The sequence below is a fragment of the Rhinoraja longicauda genome, unplaced genomic scaffold, assembly GCF_053455715.1.
Source record: "Rhinoraja longicauda isolate Sanriku21f unplaced genomic scaffold, sRhiLon1.1 Scf000186, whole genome shotgun sequence".
NCBI lineage: Eukaryota > Metazoa > Chordata > Chondrichthyes > Rajiformes > Arhynchobatidae > Rhinoraja > Rhinoraja longicauda.
The window spans coordinates 30,113-56,509 of NW_027601404.1; the positions used below are offsets into that span (position 1 = coordinate 30,113).

A 26,397-nucleotide genomic window follows, 5' to 3' on the forward strand; every position below is an offset into this window, starting at 1 on the left:
AATATAAATATATCAAAATTTATATCAAAATTTATATCAAAATTTATATCATATTTATATCATTCCGTGGGCCATTTCGTAACCAATTGTTTCTTCCTTTTTTTCCATTTCTCAGAGTGTTTTTTAAAAAATATCCTCTTTGGATACGGGGAACTTCCTACTTAGTAGTTCAACTGCAGTTATTTTATTCATTGTATTCGTCTTATATTATGTTAGTGCACTTGGTCAGTCAGTTTAAATGCAGTCCTTGTTCTCACTCCGTTCCGTCTCTATAGTCACTATGCTACCTATTACGCTATTTCTATCTTCTATAGTTCTACTATATTCCTTTAATATTTATTCTGAGGCATCGGCAAGCCTGTGATTCCTGTGATTCTTTCAGGATTTATTCTTCGCTTTCCCCTTGCAAGCATAACAACTTTCCTCCAGATTAGGGGAAGCTTTTGAATTAACAAACACATTTAATGCCTGCCGTACTCAATCCTCATCGGAGCCCAGTCGTGGCCACCAGACTGAACTCCCTTTTATTGGTTCCTTTGGCCAATCAAAATAACAGAACTTAATAATTTTTGTCTTCTCCAATCCCTGGGTTTTCCCTGCCCCCAATGGCTCAGCATTCGCCCCAACGGACTATCAGGCGGAATGCGGGGGTTGGGCTTACCGCCCTTCCCCTCCCTTTTGGGCTTTCCGTTTTCACTGCCCATCCTCCCGATCGGAAATTCCCCTCCGATCTTTTATTCTCCCGATCGGAATTTTCCCTCCGATCTTTTATTCTCCCGATCGGAATTTCCCTCCGATCTTAGCTGTAATCGCCCGAGTAGTACTTAATAGTCAGTTTTCTTACCCGGGTCTTGTGCACAAGACTCACTCGATTTAGCTCCTCGCGATTTCCTGGTCCTCCCACTTGTTTCTCGAGTCTCTGGTCCAGGTATCACTCGCTCAAACCGCTGACGGCAAGCAAGGAGTATGAGACCGCTGAACTCAGCGGGGTGCACCGTCCCTTCTTCCGTATACTCCCGTCAGCTGGCCGGAGTGGCGATCCCGGACGAGCCCCCAAGCTGTGAGATGCAAATGTGAGTGCTCACAATTACGATGCTCGAGACAATCTAGAGAAACAAGTATTTTATTTGCAAGTCTGCAGAGTTGGGTGCCTTCCCTCTCAAGACACACCGAGGTCGGGAAAATCCCTTCTTTTTATTCACTTCACATTACAATTGTGACATCTTAAATTCCTCCCCTTCGGGCTCCTTCCAATCGGAGCACTGAGGTGCACAATCTACCGTCACCGCCCCCGTTGCCTCCCACATCATACATCGCATGTACATTTAAATGAGGCATCTTGTCATGCGGGGCGTTTTTGCAATATTCATTTAGGTCGTTACGCATGCGCAGTACAGAGTAGTTCATGCCCTCTCCCCTAGTGCTCTGGTCATCTTGCCCTCTCTCCTAGTTCTTTGGATATTTCGCCCTTATCCTCGGAATGTCACTATTTACTCTTTGGGTATCTTGCCCTTATCCTTGGAACGTCACTAGTTCCTTGGATATCTTGCCCCTATCCTTGGAAATTCACTAGTTCCTTGGATATCTTGCCCCTATCTTTGGAACGTCACTAGTTCCTTGGATATCTTGCCCTTATCCTCGGAATGTCACTATTTACTCTTGCGGTTCTTAGTCAGGTCATCTATTTCTCATGGTCCTTAGTTTAAATCAATTAACCCTTTTTACTTCTCTCTCACAAGAGGGATGACCATGCAGAGGAAGCAGCAGTAGCCAGGTCTGTGGCACTGGCCCTGGCTCTGAGGCACAGTGAAGTCAGGCAGAGTGATAGTGAGAGGAGACTATAGATAGTGGGACAGACTGGAGATTTTGTGGCAACAAATGAGACTCCAGGATGGTCTGTTGCCTCCCTGGTGCCAGGGTTCTGGATGTTTTGGAACAGCTACAGAATATTCTCAAGGGGGGCGGGTGACCAGCCAGAAGTCATTGTGCACGTTGGCACAAATGACATGGGTAGGAAAAGGGATGAGGTCCTGCAGAATGAATACAGGGGGAGTTAAATTCCTCATAATATGTCATGTTATCTCTGACATTTAACAAAGGAGTGGAATAGTGGTCACATTTAAAATAATTAAAATGCTTAAAATCATTGTGTAATTATGAACGTGTACTTGTGTACCAGAAAGGGAATGGGCAATAAGATATCCATCTAAAGTGAGGAAATCTTCATTTAAAAACTGGTTTCTCACCATGCTCGAATCTAATGATGTTAATATCATGTTTTCATCACTTAGGCTATTCAATAACATAGCAGTGTCTTTATTTTTCTTTAAGTTCAGAAGGATCCATTTCAGGATGTTCTTCCATTAGATTTCCTTCAACATCTTGATGGGATTCTTTCATCATTGATATAGTGCCATTAATTATTTCAGCAATTTTTTCCTTTGCTTCCCAGATTTCTATGTTTGTTTCTTTCGCATTGTGATTAGTATGAACATATGGATGGATGGGAATAATCCTTGCCAGAGCAAGCATTCAGAGTTCAAGTATATTAGTCCCAATATGACCAAGAGTTAGAGGTCATTTGGTGCCATTTCAATTAACATTGTTTGCACACCTCTGGATCCAGTCTCTTCTAAGATGTTAAGTGTGAGGGCATTTTTGCAGGATGATGCTATTTCTGTGGTAAATGCAGCTGCCTCTGCTTAAAACATTTGGTGTGTAAAACAACACTGAACCATAACATAATATCAAAAGAGAAATATAACAAGAACAAGGCCAGTCCTCAAGGTGTGCCTGAAGGTTCGGTGTTGAGCCCATTGCCATTTGTCATTTCCATCAATGATTTTGATAAGAACGTGCAAAGCATGATTAGCAAGTTTTCAGATGACACTAAAGTGGGTCGTATTGAAGAAAGTGAAGATGGTTGTCAAAAATTGCAGCAAGATCTTGATCATTTGGGCGGGTGAGCTGAGGAATGTTTGATGGAATTTGAAACAGAGAAGTGTGAGATGTTGCATTTTGGAAATGGTGAATGGTAGGGCTCTGGGAAGTGTTGTCAAGCACATGGATCTCAGAGTGCAGGTACATCGTTAGTTGAAAATGGCATCACAGATAGATGGGGTGTCAGAAAGGCCTTCATCAGAGTATTGAGTACAGAAGTTGTGAAGTCATGTTACATTTATATAAGACGTAGGTGAGGCCACATTTAGAGTGGAGGAAGGAACGACAGAGGCTGGTTTACACCAAAAACAGGCACCGAGTATTGTGTTCAGTTTTGGGCACCATGTTATAGAAAAAATGGTGTCAAGCTGGAAAGGGTGCAGAGAAGATATACAAGAATGTTGCTCGGAATTGAGAACCTGAGCTACAGGGATAGGTTGAGCAGGCGAGGTTTCTATTCCTTGAAGCACAGGTGGATGAGGGTGGTCTTATAGAGGTGTACAAAATCATGAGAGGAATAGTTCAGGTAAATGCACAGAGTCTCTTGCCTGAATTAGCTGAATCGAGCATCAGAGGACATAGGTTTAAGGTGAAGGGGGGAAATATTTAAGAGGAACCTGAGGCGTAACTGTTTATGCAAAGGGAGGTGGGGGATGGGACGAGCTGCCACAGGAGGAAGTTGAGGCTAGTACTATCACATAGTTTAAGAAACATTTAGACAGTTACATGGATAGGACAGTTTTTAAGGAATATGGGCCAAACGCTTGCAGGTGAGACTAGTGTGGATGGAACATATTGGTTTGTGTGGGCAAGTTGGGCGGAAGGACCTGTTTCTACGCTCTATGACTCTATGACTCTGTAACATTTTCTTTTGGAGTGTGGATATTTCTTATTCCTGAACAATAACTTTCTTTTGGTGTATCGTTGTTGAACAATTTATTTCGATTTTCCTTGAGCTTTATGGAATATTTTGTCTAAGGTTATTCCATTTCGAATGAAACTAGGGTCAGAATCATTTCTATGCAATTTCTTTTCTTGAACCCAGTCATCAACATTTCACATCCAAATTGTTTTGTTGGGTTGTTTTATTATTTCTGGAATTCCCATAAACTCTGTGAAGGTAATGATTGGCCTCGTTTAGCAATCAGTGGTGTATATCAATTTATATTCAAAATAAATATATATGTATACAAATTGTACATTAAAAAGTAAGGTGTAACATTGTTTATTACCCTTATTTTTGCTAATGGTATGTTGTTTATGGATGGTTGCACTTCAGGGCAAGTGTAACCACTTTTGTCCTCTGGAGTAAACCAGTTTTTCCAGGTCTCTTTTAATCCCCTAATTCTTTCTCTCCACCACCCACTTAGAAATGTAATAACACGTCCCCTTTAAGGTCCCCTACTCTCCTGGCCACGAGCAAATGAGCCACATCCATGTCCAATTCAGGATCATTTGTCCAATTAACCCAGTCCTGCTGAACTTCCCCTTACAAACCACGCAGCTCAGAGGGGATGAAGCCACAGGAATGGTTCTAGATATCATCTCACTTTGTCTCTAGAAATAAAGCCCATTGGATGAGTTCACCTGTGTGCCTGTAGTGTGCGTGTGCATGTGCACGTGGTGTGCATGTGCCCGTGGTGTTCATGTCCCTGTGCCTGTTCGTATGTCTGTGCCTATGTGTGTGCGTTCATTATTGAACCGGAGTCATGACAGACACCACATTACTGGAGAATGTGGGCAAGAGTGCACTGCCTCCTCACACAATGCAGGGACTGATCTGTGGATTGTGGTAATGGATCATTATCTAGGGCCAGCTGGTGTTCAGTGGCACGGCAGGCCCCCCAAAGCTATGAGGAGATTATTGTCTGTGTTGAATGAGTCCAAATTCTATGAGCCCTGGCTTCGGGTCCCTGCATGAGCAAAACCCTGACTCCACCCTGGAGGGAGGTGGGGCGCTGACTGGCTCAGGAAGGAGGAGATGGCAGAAGTGCCTCTCATAACCAGACCTCGAAGACGAGCCAAAGTCTGCAGACCCAGGACACCCCTTGACCCTATCCAAATTATGGCTGGCAGGTTGCACCATCCATGGGGGCCAGAAGAAAGGACAACCACCCTGAATGTACACCCTCTAATGGCCAACCTACATTAGCTTTATTAGACTTGACCAGTTACATTACTCTGGTCCGGCTAGAACTGTTACCTACAGGCAAATAGGTATCTGAGATTCTCCCACTGACATGTGCATGGTGATATACGCCAAGTTCCAGCTGCCTTTATATGTATTGGCATGAAGCACCACAGCTGGTCACTCACTGTAGGGGTGGTTAAAGACTCCTGGTTCCACTCTTTGTTATGTGACTCAGGATTGGATCACCTGTTCAACCGCCATAGGAAGGTCCAAACCTCACGTTCTTCGAGTAGAAACCCTGGGAGCCTGGTTTGTACCCAGTGTATCTGTGGGACCCACAGGCCAGAGATGAGCAGAATGAAGAGAAGAGAATGTTGGTTAGACAGGTTTGTGAGTTTGAAGCAGAGCTGGAGGATGAATGGAAGCAGTGTGTACAAGCAAGAAGCTGGAGGTGGACCTCAAAGGTCTGGAAGCACAAATTGAGGCTGTGAATAAAAGTTGTGATAAGACATTTAAACAACTTTGTAGTCTTCATGCACAGATGAAAGACCACCAATGTGAGCTGGGAGAGGTGTGTCTGAAGAAGGGTCCTGAAAAGTCACTCATTCCTTCTCTCCAGAGATACTGCCTATCCCACTGAGTTACACCAGCATTTTGTGTCTACCTTTGAGCTGGGAGAGGCTTGTATTTCCAGGGAGGAGATCTTCACTCTAAGAAGAATGAAAAGAAGCTGAAGAATCTCGAGGCAGAAATCTTGCAGCTTCATGATGAACGTGCTGCTTCGGAGAAAGACGCATGGAACCCCAGGAGCCCTTAACCCCTAAGGGTTTGAGGGACAACAATGCAGGTTGAAACTCAGAGCTTGTAGTGAGCACAGCGCTAGACAGAAGAGTGAAAATGCAGGGCAATGGTGGAAGCACATCTTGAGAATGTTGTTATCCTTTCCCGCCCTTTGGTCGGACCTGCTACAAATCCTGGGATTATCGCTAAGGAGGGGGAATGGGATTTCATGGCCCCCTTTAAGGTCCCCTCCTCTCCAGGCCACTGGCAAATGAGAAAAAGTGAAGTCCAATTAAGTGTCATTGGACCAACTACCCCCATCCTACTGACCAAACCCTTATTAACCCTGGAGTGCAGAGGGGAAGGAGAAGAGGAAACTGTGGGGTTAGTTCTATACCCTTTTGTTTTGTTTCTGGAAATAAAGCTTCTCGGGTGAGTTCACCTTGCAGTGTGTGCCAATGTATTCTTTAATGATCTGGCATCATGACTGATGCCACAGAACATAGGACAGTACAGCATAGGAGCAAGCCCTTCAGCCCACAATGAACTGATCTCATCTGCCTGCACATGATCTATATCCCATTATTACCTGGACTTATGCCTGTCTAAAAACATCTTCAACACCACTATCATAACTGGCTCAACCATCACCTCTGGCAATGCGTTCCACACCCCCACTCATCTCAATCTAAAAAAAACTTTCCTCGCACATCTGCATTAAATTTTCTCCTGCTGACCTTATAGTTATGTCCTGTAGGTTTGGACATTTTCACCCTGTGGAAAAGGTTCTACCCTATCTATGGCTCTCCTAGCTTGATATATTTCTATCAAGTCTCCCCTCAACTACTGGCGTTCCCGAAAATGCAATCCAAGTTTATCCAACTTCTCACTGCATCTGAAACTGTGTAATGCAGGCATCATTCTGTTAAACCTCTGCACCCTCTCCAAAACCTGCACATCTTTCCTGTAATGGAGCGACCAGATCTGCACGCAATTCTCCAAATGCAGCCTAACAAATGTCCTATAGAGCTGCATCATGACTTCCTGACTCTTATATTCAGGGCCCCTAGCAAGCATACCATACTCCTACTTTACCATCATATTCACTTGTGCTGCCACCTTCAATGAGCTTTGAACTTGGACTCCAACATCCGCCTGCACATCAATGCTGTTCAGGGTCTAGCCATTACCTGTGTTAAAGTCCATCTACCATTTCTTTGAAGATAGACACAAAATGTTGGAGTAACTCAGCAGGACTGGCAGCATCTCTGGATAGAAGGCATGGGCGACGTTTCGGGTTGAGACACCTCTTCAGACTGAGAGTTAGGGGAGAGGGAGAGACAGAGATAAGGAAGGGTAAGGTGTGTAAACAAGACATCAAATGAGATGCAGGTCAAGGAAAATGTAGAATAGATCATTGTTAGCCAGGAGAAGGTCACAACGAAGTATACCGATAAACCATTTAATTGGGGACAGTCTGGTCAGAGAAGTAGGAAGGGAGAGGGATGGAGAGGGATGCAGAGAGAGGGAAAGCAAGGGGTGAAGAGGTGTCTCGACCTGAAAAGTCGCCTATGCCTACTATGCAGAGATGCTGCCAGTCCTGCTGAGTTACTCCAGCATTTTGTGTCTATCTTCAAAGAAATGGTAGATGGACTTGAAGTTAGAGAGGTTAACATTCATACCACTGGGGTGTAAGCTGCCCAAGCGAAATATTGAGGTGCTGTTCCTCCAATTTGCGCTGGGCTTCACTCTGACAGTGGAGGGGGCCCAGGACAGAAAGGGCAGTGTGGGAATGGGAGGGGGAGTTAAATTGTCTTTTGAAACCTATATTTCAGGTACATTTAGACAGACTGAGCAGAGGCGTTCAGCTAAACAATCGTCGAGCCTGCACGTCGCCCATCCCTTCTCTCCAGAGATGTTGCCTGTCCCACTGAGTTACTCTGGCACTTTGTGTTTATCATATCATATCACATCATATATATACAGCCGGAAGCAGTCTTTGGTATAAACCAGCACCTGCAGTTCCTTCCTGCCATTTCTTTGCCCATTTATGCAGCTGATTTATATCCTGTTGTATCTTTTGACAGCATTCCTCACCCTCGTAAAAGGACTGAGGAGAGAGGTAGGCTTATGTCTTTATTGAGGGTCTATGTTAATTGTTAACTGTATGTATGTGTTGTCATTTGTGAGCGGAGCACCAAGGCACATTCCTTGCATACTTGGCCAATAAACTTATTCATTCATTCAGTCATTCATGTTATGGTGTAAGAAGCTGGGAGTATTACCGGACTATTGATGCAAGAGTTCAAATCCCACCACTGATTTTGGGAAGTTTACATGCTTTAAAGATTTGTAGCATAGGGAGGGATATGGATCATTTGCAGACAGATAAGTGTTTGACTTGGCATTATGTTCAAAACAAAAATTGTGGACTGAAGGACCTGTTCTTGTGCTATACTGTCCGATGTGACAATATCCATCCTGACAGTTTGTTCCACCTGTTCATCAGCTAATTTCTTGCCACAGCTGTGTAAGTGCCTTGCAGTATGTCCAGAGAAGTGTAACACCTGTACTAATAGCCGTTTCAATAGTTTTTTTATTCGTGTCATCACACAACTGTTTGCCAATAGTGAGCAAATTTTAGTGCCACGTCGTTGGCCTCTGCAAGATCCTTCACAGTGCATGTGTCATGCAGCATGTCACAGCTCAGGAGATGTTCCATGGTCTGGAGGCCCCGTCCGCATTCGCAGTCTGCCGCATCTTCAGTATATCACCACTTCAGCATGTTCAATTAGTTCCTCCCCATGCCTGTCCGCAGTGTGTTGAGACTGCACCAGGTTATCCACGGTTGGTCGGAACCTGGTGGGAGTTTCTCAGAGGGATAGATTGCCATGTGAAAGTCTTCCGGGGATTTCTTGAGTCTCTCCTCCCAGATTTTGAGCCTTCTGGACGATGCACTACAGTCCAGGGGATGGACAGATGAGAGGAAACTTCTGCATTATTTCAAACGCTGAGTAGCAAAGGGTGGTCATGTTGGGGGCGCCTTTCATCCTCTGATTGTCTGAGGCATTCTTTTTTGACTGGCTGTAGCTCTTCTGATTCCAGGAGGTGCAATGCCAGAGAGTAGGTTACGAGGATGTTGCAGCTTTATTGGAATTTTTATTTGAAATTTTGCATACAATTCTCGTCACTCCATTACAGTAAGGATACGGAGGCTTTAAAAATGTGCAGATGAGGTGTCCCAGAATGTTGAACGGATCAGGGGATATTAATTATAAGGAGCATTTGGACAGACTTGGATTGTTTTCTCTGGAATGCCAGAGGCTTTGGGGAGTCCAAATATAATTATATAAATTTATGAGAGGCATATACAGGAAAAACAGTCAGTACCTTTTTCTCGGGATGGAAAAATCAAATACTAAAGAGCATAGGTTTAATGTGCAAGGGGCAAGATTTGAAGGAGATGTGTTGGCCAATTATTTTTATATTGAGGGTGATGAGAGATTGAAATGTACTGCCAGAGTTGGTGGTTGAAGCAGATATGATAGAGGCATTTAAGAGAGAGGCATATGAGAAAAGCGTCTCTAGCATGTCTGATCTGCTGACTATTTCTGAAGCGTTGGAGGTTGGCTGCGACCGATTTTCATGTGTTTTCTTCTCTTACAGCAAAACAGTGAGGGATTTAAAGGAGAAGCTCGATCAGCTTCAGTGTCACTTCACTTGGGGCCCACAGAAGGATACCATTGACCTGGATGATATGATGTACAGATTACAAGATTCTATAGATCTGAATTTGAAGTATAAGGCCAGGTCCTGCAACCAATTTGCTTTTGTAAACTGCCTGCAGGGCAACTATGAAGAAGCTCTTGAAAATTTAAAGGAAGCTGAAAAGATTCTGAGGGAGAACCACAAAGATGCATTTGAAAGAAGAAGCATCATCACATATGGAAACTACGCCTGGGTGCATTACCACATGGGACAACTGACCGAGGCCCAGTCCTACCTCGACAAGCTGGAGATGATCAGTAAACCGCTCACTGATGGCCCCCGCTACACAGCAATGATACCTGAAGTGTATGGGGAGAAGGGATGGTCATTGTTGAGATCGGCAGCTCAATACTATGAAGAGGCTATGGAATGTTTTGAGAAAGCTCTGGAGGAAGATCCCAATAACACAGACTGGATCATGGGCTACGCCACTGCTCTGTATCGTCTGGAACCGATTCCTGGAACCCCAGAGAAATGCACAAGGAGTCAGTGGGTGAAGCATCTGAGACGTGTGCTGGAGCTTGATCCAGATGAATCTTTGGCCATGGTGATGTTGGCCCTAAAACTGCAAGAGATCAAGCAAAAGGAGGAAGCAAATGAATTAGTTGAACGAGCCGTACAGAAAAGCCCTGATGTTCCAAAAGTGCTTCGCAATGCGGCAAAATTTTACAGACTAGAACAAGCTGTGGAAAGGGCAATTGAGCTGCTGAAAAAAGCATTAGGAATCACTCCACACAACAGTGGCCTACACGACCAAATAGGTATGTGCTATAGAGTGCAACTGCTTGAACTGTTGAAAAATAGATTGAGCTCTGATCCACAATATCTTGAATTTCAACAGAAAAAGTTGTTGATCGAAAATTGCAAGCATCACTTTGGAAAGGCATTTGAACACCGTCCAAGGACCGCTATTAAATCACAACTAGATTATGCGGACATCTGTCTAAGAAATGGAGAGAATTCCAAAGCAGGGGAGGTCTACAGCAAACTGCTGGAGTTAGAGGGTATTCGTCCAGATAATATGCAGAGAATATGTTTACAGGCTGGCTTATTTCAACTGCAGAAGAGAAGGGCTGATTCAAATGCTGTCAAATTATTCCAGAAAGGACTGAAGATTAAAAATAACTCCAAAGCGTGGAAAATGTGTTATGAAAATTTGGACAAGTGGGTAGAAAGGACACTTTGCAGGGATCCACATGACAGCAAGGCACTTGGTGTCAAAGGGTTAATGTATCAGATGGATGGGGACAAGTCTAAAGCTATTGAATACTTTGAAAAGGCCTTGGAATTCGATCCCAGCAATGAAGAATATCTCAGTGCTCTATGTGAATTACGCCTTTCGTTTGAAGACCATCATGAACATTAAAAGATGCAATAATTTCACCTAAACCAAGAAAAGTATGAGTGGGGTGTTTGTTTCTCTAATTATATTCTGTTCTCACCTTCTCCAAATTGGAACTGCACTCAAGAATGTGCAATTTTTTAAGATAACCTTGTGTTAATACAATCCAACCTATGTGGATCTTTCAAGAATAGTGACACTTTTGCTACATAGAGAGGGAGAGAGAGATAGAGAGAGAAAGTGCATGGCACACAGCACACTGACTAATCCAAAGTGCTTGCTTGTGACACTATAAAACAATGGAGACTTTTACCTCTGTCCGAGGTACAATGAGGAACACAACACATGTTGTGTTCTGATGTTCAACTTGGACATTGTCACCTTCAAATCATGCAATATTCATATTACATCCATCTTTATTAACATGACCGTTATCGCTACAATTGAAACTGGGTTGTAACGTGCTAACTTAGTGCATGACATAGTTAAATCATGCGATCTAGATAGCGTGAACAGTTACAGAATGAGAAGCCTGTGGAAGCCATTTCAATAGATAGAATTATTAAAAGAGAACTCCGCCACAAAGTTCTTTATCTTGAAGATAGACTTCAAGGCAATACAAAATATAACATGGTTGTAGTGGTGTACAGGGCTGAGTCTGAATACGACCCACGAGTGTTAAATATGCTTTAATCAGTTACCGAAGACTCAAATGTTCAACAAAAGATTACTTTGTATGTCACTCGATGCCAGTAAACACATTGCAAACTTAAATATTTATAACTGATTGAATCTGTTATTAACTTGTCACGTGCAATTCTGTTCTCTGTTGCTAAAGAACAAATGGCAATCGTAAAACAATAAAATAAGGTCAACAGGGTAACAGGACGTTTGCTTACCTGTAATGGGGTGGAATTGGGCTGCGTTTACTCTGCTGTGTCTTTCAGAGGTGCATGATGTATATTTGTTTGGAAGAAGGAAAAGTCCTGAAGTGCCTTCTGGAATAAACAAAACATCAAAGGAAAATTCTGTACATAAGTCGATTAATTTTTGTTCGTTGAGCAATCTCATAAATTGCTCCCAGTGATCACTGTATTTGGCGCTCTTAAATAAAGTCGATTGTCTTTCCCGATCTTTGTGTTGTGTTTTAATACAAAGAAATAGAAAGGATGGTGTCTGAATGTGCTCTACGCCAGAAATAAAGGTAAACACAATCGAAAGAAGAAATGATACCCAATTAGACTCCACCAATGCTATGGCACACCTTGCATATAGATTTGTTCACCTCCATCCAAGAATGGTACTTGATTGTAGCCTGCTACTACTCAAAGATTTCATTCATCAGAAACATGAAAGACCTGAGGGCATCAACAATGCCTCCAGCTGTACGGATACTGTTTGATGATCAAGAGATATGTCAGAAGGTGATTTGTGATAATAGGAGCCTGTTTGCTTCGAAAGAATTCAAGGAGTTGCAGAAGAATATGGGTTCATCATCACCACCTTTTCACCGCGCTATCCGAGGGGACGCGGGTTCTTAGAAAGACAGTGAAGATAATGCTCATCAAATGCCGAGAGACAAGGGAAGATCCAAACCACGCCTTGTCGTCACTTAGAGCAACACCACTGAGAGCTGACGTGGAGTCACCAGCAGAGCTACTGAATGGCAGAAAGTACAAAACAACCAATACACCCTCCACAAGACCAGGTGGAAGTACGACATCAACTGACGGATGCTCAAGTGGAAGGGAGTCAGTCTTTCAACAGACATGCCAAAGCTTTGCCAGAACTGCTGAGAGGACAGCATGTTCATGTCCAGGATTCTGTTCTGAAAATATGGACACCTGCAAATGTTATGGGAAGAGCTGAGACTCCCAGATTGTACATCGTTGAGACGGAGACTGGGACGCAGTTAAGAAGAAACAGGGGTCACATCCAACCAACACCTGGCCTGGTGAACCAGAGAAGTTTGTCATCACCACCATCAACCCCCACCACACCTGCAACCACATCGACAACGTGGAGTACAACACCAACACTACCACAATACACACAGTCTGTAACGTCACCAGATGTCAAGCCAAATGAGTTAAAAGATGCAGAACATAGAGGTGACATCAAATCAACAAGAGACAGAAAGATACAAAAAAAACACCAGACGGGTGCTGTGATCCATATTACAGATAAAGACAAAACAAAATTGGATACACCGACATCAACGAACAGAACTGTTATCGACCCCAAAACCTGGAATAACTCAGCATCTGTGGAGAAAAAGAACAGGTGGCGTTCTCGTCAAGAACCTTCTTCAGACTGAGTCAGGGGAAAAGGAAACGGGTGATTTAGATGTTGAAGTACAGAAATCATACAAATGATTTGCTAAGGGGCATGCTAATTAAGTGCATGATGTAGTGATCGCGACGACACCTCTGAGGTGGGCCGAGTCATCAAAAACGACGAGACGGAGTAGAGGAGGGAGATAAAGAATGTGCCAGGACAATATCATCTCGCTCAAGGGAAGGTAGACAAATGAGCTCGTTATTGACTTTAGGAAGCAAGGTGGAGTACAAAGCCTAAACAGCATCAATGGTGCACGTGGACATGGTTGGGACCTTGATCCCCCTGATGTTAATATAACCTACGATCTGTCGTGGAAGCCAGGAAGGCACATCAACGCCTCAATTACCCGAGCAGACCTGAGAGTTCAGCATGGCTCCAGTGACTCTTTGAACTTTTTGCAAATGCACAATTGAGAGCGTCTTGTCAGGTTGCATCTCAGCGTGGTTTGGAAACGCTTCTGCCCATGAGAACAAGAAATTGCAGTGAGTTGTAGATATAGCCCACTCCATCACACTGCCGGACTCCCCAGCATTACATCCATTTACATTTCACACTGCCTTGAAAAAGCAGCCAAAATAATCAAAGGCATGTCCCACCCGGCCATTTCTTCTTATCCATGCTCCCGGTGGGGAGAATGTTTTGAAGTTTGCAACCGCGCACCGCCAGGTTAGGGAACAGTTTAATCCCTTCTGATATCAGGTTTCTGAATGAGCCAGGGTACAGTTCGAGCCCCCCGCAATCCCATTTAACCATAAAACCATATAACAATTACAGCACGGAAACAGGCCCGTTCCGCCCTACCAGTCCATGCCGACCACTTTCTCTGACCTAGTCTCATCTACCTGCTCTCAGACCATAACCCTCCAATCCCCTCCCATCCATATACCTATCCAATTTACTCTTAAATAATAAAATCGAGCCTGCCTCCACCACCTCCACCGGAAGCTCATTCCATACAGCCACCACCCTCTGAGTAAAAAAGTTAACCCTCATGTTACCCCTAAACTTTTGTTCCTTAATTCTGAAGTTATGTCCCCTTGTTGGAATCTGTCTCCCATCGTTGATAGTCGATTTATTCTTTGGAACTAAGGCGCTTCTCTGCTGAGATCTATATTCCCCACTCTGTATCATCGCATTTTCTTTACATATTATACTTGAGTTTCACTTGATTGTGTTTATGCATAGTTTATCTAATCTGTTTGGATAACATGCAAAACACAGCTTTCCACTGTTCCTTGGTAGACATTCTGATAATAAACTTAAACCGAAATCTATGTGTGAATATAGATATATTATTACAGTTGAAGAAAAGGAGAGTCCCCAACTTCCCGGGAGATCGGTGTTGGGGGGGACACTACTTGTCTTCATCTATATTAATAATGGGGACATTTGTGAATCAGACAATATTTCTACATTTGGCAAAGACAAATGTCTTCGTATTGCCAATGGGGAAGTGTTGAGTGTGAATTTCGACAGGGTATAAATCGGATTCCGCATAACCAGACGAAAACCAGGTGAAGTGAAAAAAATGTGGAGTTGCGTATGGGCAGCAATAATGCAGAGAGTCAACTTACAATAAATGGCTGCAGAGGAAGAGGGAACTGTAAACGTGGGAGCAAGAGCCACCAAAACTGTGAGACCACGTTGCGAAGTTGGTCGACAATTCTGTGTTCTATTAGTAGAGACTTACACATGAATGTATCAGCGCTTCGGTCATAAGGATACAACAAATGAGAAGGGTATTAAGAGCGATGTGAAAAAAATATCACAAGGCAACAACAGACAATCGACAACAGGTGCAGGAGTAGGCCATTCTGCCCTTCGCGCCAGCACCGCCATTCACTGTGATCATGGCTGATCATCCACAATCGGTACCCCGTTCCTGCCTTCTCCCCACATCCATTGACTCTACTATCTTTAAGAGCTAAATCTAACTCTCTCTTGAAAGCATCCAGAAAATTGGCCTCCACTGCCTTCTCAGGCAGAGAATTCCACAGCTTCACAACTCTCTGGGTGAAAAAGTTCTTCCTCCTCTCCGTTCTAAATGGCCTATCCCTTATTCTTAAACCGTGGACCCTGGTTCTGGATTTCCCAACATCGGGAACATATTTCCTGCCTCCAGCGTGTCCAATCCCTTAATAATCTTATATGTTTCAATAAGATTCCTGCTCATCCTTCTAAATTCCATTGTCCACAAGCCCAGTCGCTCCATCCTTTCAACATATGACAGTCCCGCCGTCCCAGGAATTAACCTCGTGAACCTACGCTGCACTCCCTCAATAGCAAGAGTGTCCTTCCTGAAATTTGGAGACCAAAATTGCACACAATACTCTAGGTGTGGTCTCACCTGGACCCTGTACAACAGCAGTAGACCTCCTTGCTCCCAAACTCAAATCCCCTCGCAATGAAAGCCAACATGCCATTGGCTTCCTTCACTGCCTGCTCTACCTGCATGTTTATTTTCCGTGACTAATGAACAAGTCCACCCAGATCTCGTTGTACTTCTCCTTTTCCTAACTTGATCCCATTAAGATAATAATCAGCCTTCTTGTCCTTGCCGCCAAAATGGATGACCTCACATTCATCCACAATAAACTACATCTGCCAGGCACCTGTCCACTCACCCAACCTGTCCGAGTCACCTTGCATCTTCCTAGCATCCTCCTCACTGTTCAATCTGCCATCCAGCTTTGCGTCATCTGCAACTTTGCTAATGTTACTTTTAATCCCTTCATCTACGCATGGTTGTATTCTGGAATGACCTCAATGCAGATACGGTACAGATAAGTTCTGCTTTGGACTACAAGAGGCGAACAAAGTCATCGTGTCGCAGAGTGACACTGTATAGAAAACTTTTCATCCCGTCTTGTCCATGCCGACAAACTTGTCGTTCTGGGTTAGACCAATTTTAAGGGATTTCGTCTATTTATTTGTAACCGCTTCCAAGCCTCATCCGTACAGATGTATTTTGAGCGTTTTATTGTTTTCGCTTCCATTGCGTCCTCTGGCAACACATTACAGATAAGAACTATCATATGAGTGAATGGTTAGCCCCCGAACTGCCTCCCAAATCTGTCCCCTCTCAACCTAACCCTAGGCCATTAAGTTTTAGTATCCCTACTCTGTGAAAAGGACCGTGAACATCCTATTTATCTATAATCCTTTATACCTCGGTAACATAATCGAATAACAGAAATACAGTAGAAATAATGCAAATCTATAAAACCATGGCGGGGTGAGAATGAATGAGCTCCTCTTTTATCGAGAAGCCGCAAACTCGATGGATCAAATTGCGTAATTTTCAGTGGTTTTTATTCTATGTTTCTGTGAACAGTATAATAATGAAACCTACGTTCCTGTGTCAAAAGTCCAACTTTTTCCTCTTTGAACGAGCGCACACGTGCGTACACGTTCAAAGAGGAATATATTTCCTCGCTTTCTTTCCACGTTTTAATTGTTCTTTTTAATCAGGCATGTGTGCTTATGAAGACAGTCATTATTATTATCGAACAATTTTTTATATTTTACGATTGAGGGACAAAATCAAATCTACGGTCACGGTGGCGCAGCGGTAGAGTTGCTGCCTTACAACGAATGCAGCGCCGGAGACCCAGGTTCGATCCCGACTATAACATATTCCTTTATTCGTCCCACACCGGGGAAATTTACAGTGTTACAGCAGCAAAGTGGATAGCAAGAGTGCAAGAGATCATTCATTATGAATAAAAGATACATAAATTGTCATCAGTTTTCTGTGTGTTCTTTGCTGTTATTGTTGACTCGTCTGCTGGGATCAGTGCTGGTTGTGCAGTCTCACAGCAGCGGGAAGAAAGGACCTCCTATATCTCTCCTTCACGCACTTGAGGTGAAGGAGTCTGTCACTGAAGGAGCTACTCAGTGCAGTGACAGTGTCCTGCATGGGGTGGGAGTTGTTGTCCAGCAGCGATGTTAGTTTTGCCATTATCATCCTCTCTCCCACCACCTGCACTGAGTCGAGGGGGAAACCCAAGACAGAGCTGGACTTCCTGACCAGCTTGTCGAGTCTCTTCCCTTCCGCCGCTGAGATGCTGCTGCTCCAGCAGACCACTCCATAGAAAATGGCCGATGTTGTTCCTTATGCTGTTCCTTAGGAGTGCCACCTGCACTCCAAAGCACCTAAGTCTCCTTAGCAGATGAAGTCTGCTCTGGCCCTTTCTGTATTGTGCATCGGTGTTTTCAGTCCAGCCAGTTAATTGTTGAGGTAGACACCAAGGTACATATAAGAATCCACCCTCTCGATGTCTATTCCCTGGATGTTCACCGGCGTCGGGGGGACATGGCTGCGCCTGGGGAAATCTACCACCATCTCCCTGGTTTTCCCCGCGTTGATCCGGAGGCGGTTCCGCTGGCACCAGTCCACAAACTCCTTGATCAGTTATCTTAACGCCCTGCCTTCTTCGCCCGTGATGAGGCCGGCGATGGCAGAGTCAGCAGAGAATTTCTGTAGATAGGAGTCTGCAGAGCTGTGCATAAATTCCGCAGTATACAGGGTGAACAAGAATGGCGCTAGCACTGTTCCCTGCGGAACCCCAGTGCTGCAGACCACCCTGTCCAAGACCAGGTCCTTTGTCCTCACATACTGTGGTCGGTTTGTCCAAAATCCAGGATGTGAGGTGGTGATCCACTCTCGTGCGCTCCAGCTTGCCCTCCAGAAGCCCTGGCTGGATGGTGTTGAATTCACTGGAGAAATCAAAGAACATGATTCTCACAGTGCTATCCGGCTTCTCCAGGTGTTGAAGAGCTCTGTTCCGCAGGTAGATGATGACGTCCTCCACCCCGACGCGAGTCTGGTAGGCGAACTGCTGTACAATGGGTGCTGTCTGTACGGAATTTGTGTGTTCACCCTGGACCTGCGTGTGTTCTCTCTGAGATCTTCGGTTTCCTCCCACATTCCAAAGATGTACAGACGTAAAATTGTCCCTAGAGTGTGTAGGATAGTGTTAACGTGCGGGGTTCGCTGGTCGGCGCGGACCCGGTGGGCCGAAGGGCCTGTTTCCGCGCTGTATCTCTAAACTAAAGAAGTAAAGCTAGTAACATAAAGCAGATATTTTAAAATCTCAAGTGAAAACTGCAAGCTAATTATATATTTTTTTGTTATTTCAGAAATTTGCAAATCGTTAAACAAATCAACGCTCAAAGGTGAGTTATCTTGATCAGGAAATGGAAGAAAATCTAAAGGAAAACGAAGACACTAAAGACATAAGAAACTGCAGAAGCTGGTATCAGGAAGAACTCAGTGGGTCAGGCAGCATCTGTGGAAGGAATGGTCGGGCTTCGCGCCGGGTCTCTTCAGAATCTTGAAAAGTTCAATTTCTCCGTTTCTTTGTTTTTAAAAAATTTCTGTGACTCATAATTAATTTCACTTTTGCAAAAAAAAGATCTGCCAGCTAATGCAATGAAAGAATATTTCACTCTGGACCGACTCTATCTGATTTTGATGGCAGTCGTTATTATATTGTGGAAGTATCGTGCAATTTTGTATATTTTAGATTTAGAGACAAAACCAATTTACAAAAGTAAAGGGCTGGTGGCATCGGCAAGAATGTTTAAGAGACTGAGTAACCGTACCTCCTAGTTCAAGAACAGGTTCTCCCCATCAGATAGCAGGTTCACGAACCACCCTGCACAACCCCAATCACAATTCTATCTCAGCACCGCATTACTATGATTGTCTGTACTACTGCGGTTACTCCGTGTACTTAGTGTTTTTGCATGATTAAAGTCTGGTTTAGGAGAATGATTAGTAATTTATGTTGTGTCGAATTTCTTTGTGAAGTTGTTGAGATTTCACATCCGGTACAACAAGTCAAGTCAATTCTACTTTATTTGTCACATACACATACAAGATGTGCAGTGAAATGAAAGTGGCAATGCCTGCGGATTGTGCTAAAACTACAACACAGAATAGATTTTTTTTTTAAAAGACCCAACACAAAAAATAAATTTATACAGTAAATTAGTCTCTGGTGATGTAAGAGTTAACCGTCCTAATGGGCTGTGCGAAGAAATTCCGTCTCATCCTCTCTATTTTCACAGCGTGACAGCGGAGGCGTTTGCCTGACCGTAGCAGCTGGAACAGTCCGTTGCTGGGGTGGTAGTTTAGTTTAGTTTCGCCGAGTTTAGTTTAGTTTAGTTTAGCGAGTCCGCGCTTACCCTGCACATTAACACTGCCCTACACACACTGGGGACATTCACACGTACACCAAGCCAATTAACATACAAACCTGTACGTCTTTGGAGTGTGGGAGGAAACTGAAGATCTCGGAGAAAACCTACGCGGTCACGGAGAGAACATACAGACAGGACTCGTAGTCGGGATCGAACCCGGGTCTCCGACGCTGCAGGCGCTGTAAGGCAGCAACTGTACCGTTGCGCCTCCGTGTCGCCCTTAACCACACGCTCACTGAGGACCAAAGGTTCTCCACTGATATCACCCAGTGAGCGGGTGTATCCTACACCTTTGCTTAACTGCCCCGGCAGCTCTTGAAGTCTGTTGGAAAGAACCACAGATGCTGGTTTTAAATGAAGTCTGTCAGGAGAAGCAGAGTGGACAGCGTGTCCAGTGCCAGTTTGCCCCCGCAGAGTTACATGCTGATTTCAATTGTGTCTAATCGCCACCAGCAGCATTCCTTGCACACCTGTTCCCCGTTTACCTAAAGCATATACAATATATTTCCAAACAATTAGCATCTCCGCTAATGAATCCCCGCTTTTCTCATTCTCGGTCTCATTCCCAGCCACCACACTGACAGTAGCTGAAACTGAAAGAGCCGTGAGCCCGGGCCACGCTCTCATATCTATGAAGGAGAGGGGAACCCCTCGCCATTCTCCCGTTGCAATTACACATGTCGTTGTAGAAATGGATACGTAATCATTTGTTTAGGTAAGTGTGAGTTTACGTAAGTTGTCCATTATGTGAGCCGGTTTTCAGAAAGGGCCCTGAGCGCTCAGTGGAGGATAGTTCTGATGCGGAAGGGTAAGCAGAACTTATCGATGAAAAGGGATTGCTTTCAAATGTAGATCGGAAAAATGTAAGACCCAATATATGTGAATGAAAAGGAAATTAAAAGTTTGTCAGGAATTGGGGAGATCTGGGCAGGGGCCGTGGTTTTGTATCAGTTGATATTTATTGAGGTTGAAGGCGAGGGGATAGACTCTAAAATTTGAGGTGGTCGAATGAAGTAAGGTGGGAGAGCGTTCGAATTTTATCAGGAACACGAAACGGTGTAGAACGAAAGGTTAAATATCTGCGGTAAAATAGCGTGATGATGATGTTGGTTGAAGGAGAGGAATCTCATTGGCATGGAGAATGACAGTGTCATCCGCTGATATCACTCACTGCATCTTCCAGGCAGTAATCGTTGAACAATTGTTAATGTTCCTCATGTTCGCCTCTTTGCTGGATTCCTTCTCAACTACGGAAATGCCATCATCATTTAGGTCAGATCGGATTGATTACAATACATTAGATTGAATACAATACATTTTCCAGTCCAGATGCAGCCTCCGAGGCTCTGACGATAAGGCACGAACTGTTCAAAACTCAGCCTTTGTCTGAAGCAACAAAACAGTCATAAGTGAAGGGATATGAGGATACATATTGCTGTTGGAAATGTCCTGTGTGATTGCACTTTGCAGTTTTACTCTCTCGAGAGAGAGGTCTGAGCTTGGATTTTGCCCGCACACGGAGATGTTTGTGTTAATTCAAACACATATTTTGCTTCAGAAGCTGACGCGCTGACGTAATTTGTTTGTTCCATCAACTGTAACCAACAGCAATGATTAGGATTATAACCGTTCCTTTGTAGTCTGTCTCCTGTATAAATATGGATGCATGACAATGCATCATCTCAGAGATCCTCACAGAGCCGTGGCGTCCAAATCAGCACGAATCACTGCTGCTGAGAGAAATGGGGAAACCGGTAATTCTGAGGATCCGAGAGATTTATTATCCTGTTATTGGGGCCATTGGCGTTCCAGGTGAGGCACAATTGCAATAATATCGATCCTTGTGAACCGCGCCTTGGTAGGTTTTATTTTATATTCGCTGTCAGTTTTACCCAACCCGTCGTCCGATCTTAACGGAATGAGCAGAGGCCGGTTCATTTAACCTCGCTACATCGTAGCTTGGCGAAACTGTCCGTACTGTCGAGGGCTCGGTAAATGCAATGAATGTGTTGAAACAATTTACATTTGCATTGATCAGGAATCAGAGAATCGGGTGGTATTAAATACCGTTTATGTTTTAGCAAGTCATCGACCAGATAACAAATGCCGACAGCGCAAAAATGTAATATCCCGCAGATTCAGCGAGAAAGATGATTTTGGATTTAATAATCCTTTAGTAACTTCAAGGTAATTGGCGCTTCTCCCTGAAGAGCCGGATGCACACAGTATTGTTCCACTAAATGCAGTATTAGTCCAGAATAGGTTGTGGTAAATAGCGAGAAAGTAATGTGTATGTATATATATAAAGGTATTTCGACATTATCTGCAATTGTTTTTTACTTGCAGATATTATCCATATTGATATATATATATATATATATATACATATATATATATATATATATATATATATATATATATATATAATATATATATATATATATATATATATATATATATATATATATATATATATATATATATATATATATATATATATATATATATATATATATATATATATATATATATATATATATATATATATATATATATATATATATATATATATATATATATATATATATATATATATATATATATATATATATATATATATATATATATATATTCACAAAATGCTGGAGTAACTCAGCAGGTCAGGCAGCATCTCGGGAGAGAAGGAATGGGTGACGTTTCGGGTCGAGACGTCTGAAGAAGGGTCTCGACCCGAAACGTCACCCATTCCTTCTCTCCCGAGATGCTGCCTGACCTGCTGAGTTACTCCAGCATTTTGTGAATAAATCGATTTGTACCAGCATCTGCAGTTATTTTCTTATATATATATATATATATAAGAAAATAACTGCAGATGCTGGTACAAATCGATTTATTCACATGTTCCTTCGGCCCAGTTCGATTAACTTGCAGATTTGTGCAATTGAATTCAAATGTCAACATTTCCATTTGTCCAATACGTTGTTAGTACATTTACGTGTCATTCATTTCATATTATAAATCTGGCTATCAATTTCGACATTACCTGTATTTTTTAATTTGCAGATATCGATATTAACCATATATATGTACTTTAAAGTATATGTACCGTATATATATATATATATATATATATATATATATATATATATATATATATATATATATATATATATATATATATATATATATATATTTTATATATATATATATATACGGTACATATACTTTAAAGTACATATATATGGTTAATATCGATATCTGCAAATTAAAAAATACAGGTAATGTCGAAATTGATAGCCAGATTTACGGTACATATACTTTAAAGTACATATATATGGTTAATATCGATATCTGCAAATTAAAAAATACAGGTAATGTCGAAATTGATAGCCAGATTTATAATATGAAATGAATGACACGTAAATGTACTAACAACGTATTGGACAAATGGAAATGTTGACATTTGAATTCAATTGCACAAATCTGCAAGTTAATCGAACTGGGCCGAAGGAACATGCAGGAACTATCAGAATATGGTAGTGTGCAACAGAGACAAGTTGCTATTACGTGTCACCCTACCCCAATGGTAGCAGGCCAATTGGTAAAATGCTTAATGATGCATGAGTTTCGTCAGCCCTAATAGAATACCTTTGATGAAAATGGTCGAATGGAGTGTGTATCATTCTGGTCATTGCAATACATGAAGGATGTAGATGGATATTTGAGGAGGGAGGTCAGGAGAAGTGACCGACTGGCCAGAGTTATTTGGCTGAGCTGAAGTGCGGAGGGGATATATCAGTGAACTACAACGAATAATGATAGTTTACAGATACAGCGCGGAAACAGGCCCTTTCGGCCGACCGGGTCCGCGCCGACCAGCGATCCCCGCACATTGGTGTTTGGTTCTTGGTCCTCCAAAATATTCCAAATGCAATTTAACACTATTTTATATCCACTAGGGACAATTTTTAACATTCACCAAGCCAATTAACCGGCATACTTGTACGTCTTTAGACGATAGGAGCACAGAGAAAAAGAGATAGGTCTGCCTTACGATGATTGAATAGTTAGAGGGTATGCAGTCGAATCAAATAAATAAAAGACAATTGCAAAAAACCGTTTTCACTGGAAATATCCTGCCATGAATTTGATTTGAACAGGTAGTGGAGGGTGTATAATTAGCCTATTTCCAAATGTATGAGGACGTGGTGAGGCGCAATTTGAATGTTTGCGAGTCCACACCGGGAGAGGATTGGTTAAATTAATTCCCGTTGGTCACTAAACATCCAGGGTTAAAGGATTCACACGTTCAATATTAGCCCATTTAATGCACTTTTAAGATGTGTGTTGTGTGATAATTGAAGGTTTTAGGGAAGCAGGTGTTCAAAGTGAAAGTGTAATGGCTTCATTCAGCAATGCTTAGGTTTAATTCAGCTATCAATAGGCAGTGAGGTTATTAAGTGATTAGACATTAGTCCGTTGTCCATACAATATCCCCTAATCCCGGGTTGAGAATAATTAGTGGACATTCGCATTTGTTCCTCGACACCACTGAGGATTCATGGTAAAAGGACATATTTGTAACTGACTTGGATTGTTACCTGTTGCAATCCAATGTCATTCTAGTGAAGCGGGGTTTAAAAACAACAGTGTGGGAGAGTGGACAGAACGACGAAATAGAGTGGGAGTCAAAGCAGACAAAATTAAAAATTATGGAAATCAAACGATGACGCTTGACGTATACGCCAAAGCTGCTGCCAGATTGAGAGAATTCATTGCGCAGGTGTGTATATCGTTATCCGAACTTTCATCGGCTTCGGTAAAATATCTTTTAATTAATTCTCTGCATAAAATACATTTGCAAGATCAATAGAAACGATTGTTGACGATAGAGTGATATCATTCATAGTTCGTCAGCTGAATTTAACAAATAGCGAGAGTGCATTGATAATTTTTCCGATATAATAGTAATCGAACGTACCAAGTTCAGTGTAACGAAAACGATTCACCTATCCCGGTGAATGCCGACCTTTCCTGCACGGCTTTCAACTGACTTTTGATTTTGTTTCATGTCTTGGTTCATCCGGGCTCCTTGTTCAGGACTGCCCCAATCCCAAAATTACGGTTCATGCCCGAAACACTCAGTCGGTTCTGATCGGTTGTCCCGGTCTTGAAGCAGTAACTGTTTCCCATTCCACATATGCACCCAGATCTGAAAGTTCTCATGTATAATTTGCAGATTTCCAGCACTCGCGGTTTTAGTGCATCCTCTCTAGTTTCCTCTTTTTCTCTTTCCCTCTTTTCCCCATAATTCGCTCTGGACATCACATGTTTATTAAAACCAGGCCGAATTTTAGGGAAGCCCTTTCATGCTTGTTTTGACTTAAGGGAGGAATGAGTCTTCTGCAGCCCGTTTTCTGAACGTTCATGATCTGAATAGAGATTCCGATTTGAAGCAGCGTGTTCCCACTCTGAGACGATTTATTAAATTCATACGCCCCTGGGCCCTTGTCGGCCTTCGGAGAACGCAGAGGAAGAACGTTGCGCAGTGAGTGATTTTCCCAATTCTCACCGGTGGCCCTTATGAAAACGTTGCGCTCCACTAAATCACCCGACCTGTTCCCTCCCATAAATCACCTCTCTCCTTCAAAGACCAACGTATCAATATTCCCGGGATGCCACATTCCCTGGATCTCATATTTCACCTCCAGGTCTGATCAGTATCTTTTCTGTTTTGTTTCTCTCTTTTACAGTTAACTTTGTGGCGATTGTGATCCTGTCCCGAGGGAAGTGTGGTCTCTCCAAATGTATCACTCGCTACCTGGTGGGAATGGCAGCGGCCGATCTCCTGGTCGTTATCTCTAACCCTTTATTGAGGAGGGTTGGTCAGAGTTACTTTCCGCGATCATTCCTGTACATTACACCCGTGTGCAGACTCACCATCGTCTTACTTTCGACAGCCACGCATGTTTCTGTCTGGCTGACAGTTGTCTTCACCTTTGATCGGTTTGTGGCCATTTGTTGTGAGAAGCTGAAAACAAAATATTGCACTGAGAGAACGGCAGGTGTGGTTATCGCGACAGTGAGTGTGATGAGCTGTTTAGTCTCCATCCCTTGGTACTTTATTTACAGACCAGGAGAGGTTATTGATGGTGTCCCATGGCGTTGTGTCGTCACGCGGGAGTTCTATACTTCCGGTGTTTGGGGGGCATTTGAGGTAACTGGCCGCATTTTAACTCCATGCATCCCGATTTTCCTGATTTTGTTGTTCAATGTTCTGACGGCCGCTCGTATTTTAGTGGCCAGTAGAGTCCGCAGGGGGCTCCGGGGCTGCAGCAATGGAGAGAATGGCAAGGACCCAGAGATGGAGAAACGCAGCAAATCTATCGTTTTACTTTTCAGTATAACCGGCAGTTTTATATTGTTGTGGATAACACAGTTTGTGTACATGGTTTACAGGAGGATTGCAAACATTCAGCTTTATACCTCTTACTCTGATCCTAACCTTATCATAGAGCAAATATCATTTATGTTGCAAGTTCTCAGTTCCTGCACCAATACATGTATTTATGTCCTGACGCAGTCCCAGTTCAGAGAGGAGCTGAAGAACGCGGTGACATATCCACTAAATGCCGTTCTCAAAATATTAAAACCATAGAAAGCACATGATTCGGAAAGGAGCCTTAGATGCGATTTTGCAATCCTTGACGCTTTTCGTGGGATTGAAAGTATATTTTACTTCAGGAACAGGCTCGCGTGAAACACTCGCAACTCTCAATGGATAATTATTTACTATTGCTGATCACACCTGTTGAGACTTGGTTTGTTCTGTGACCTTTAGATCAGTTTTAGTTTAGTTTGGAGATACAGCGCGGAAACAGGCCCTTCG

General features: G+C 43.0%; 1 protein-coding gene and 1 pseudogene across 1 annotated transcript; both read left to right on the plus strand.

Annotated features, from left to right (window-relative positions):
* Positions 1-3,691: 3,691 nt before the first annotated feature.
* Positions 3,692-10,985, plus strand: LOC144590432 (interferon-induced protein with tetratricopeptide repeats 5 pseudogene; annotated as a pseudogene).
* A 10,265-nt stretch (positions 10,986-21,250) lies between these two features.
* Positions 21,251-26,166, plus strand: LOC144590434 (putative G-protein coupled receptor 139). Its single transcript, XM_078395048.1, has 2 exons — positions 21,251-21,320; positions 25,262-26,166. Exons 1-2 carry the CDS (start codon positions 21,251-21,253, stop codon positions 26,164-26,166), a joined length of 975 nt encoding a protein of 324 aa, XP_078251174.1.
* The last annotated feature ends 231 nt before the right edge of the window (positions 26,167-26,397 follow it).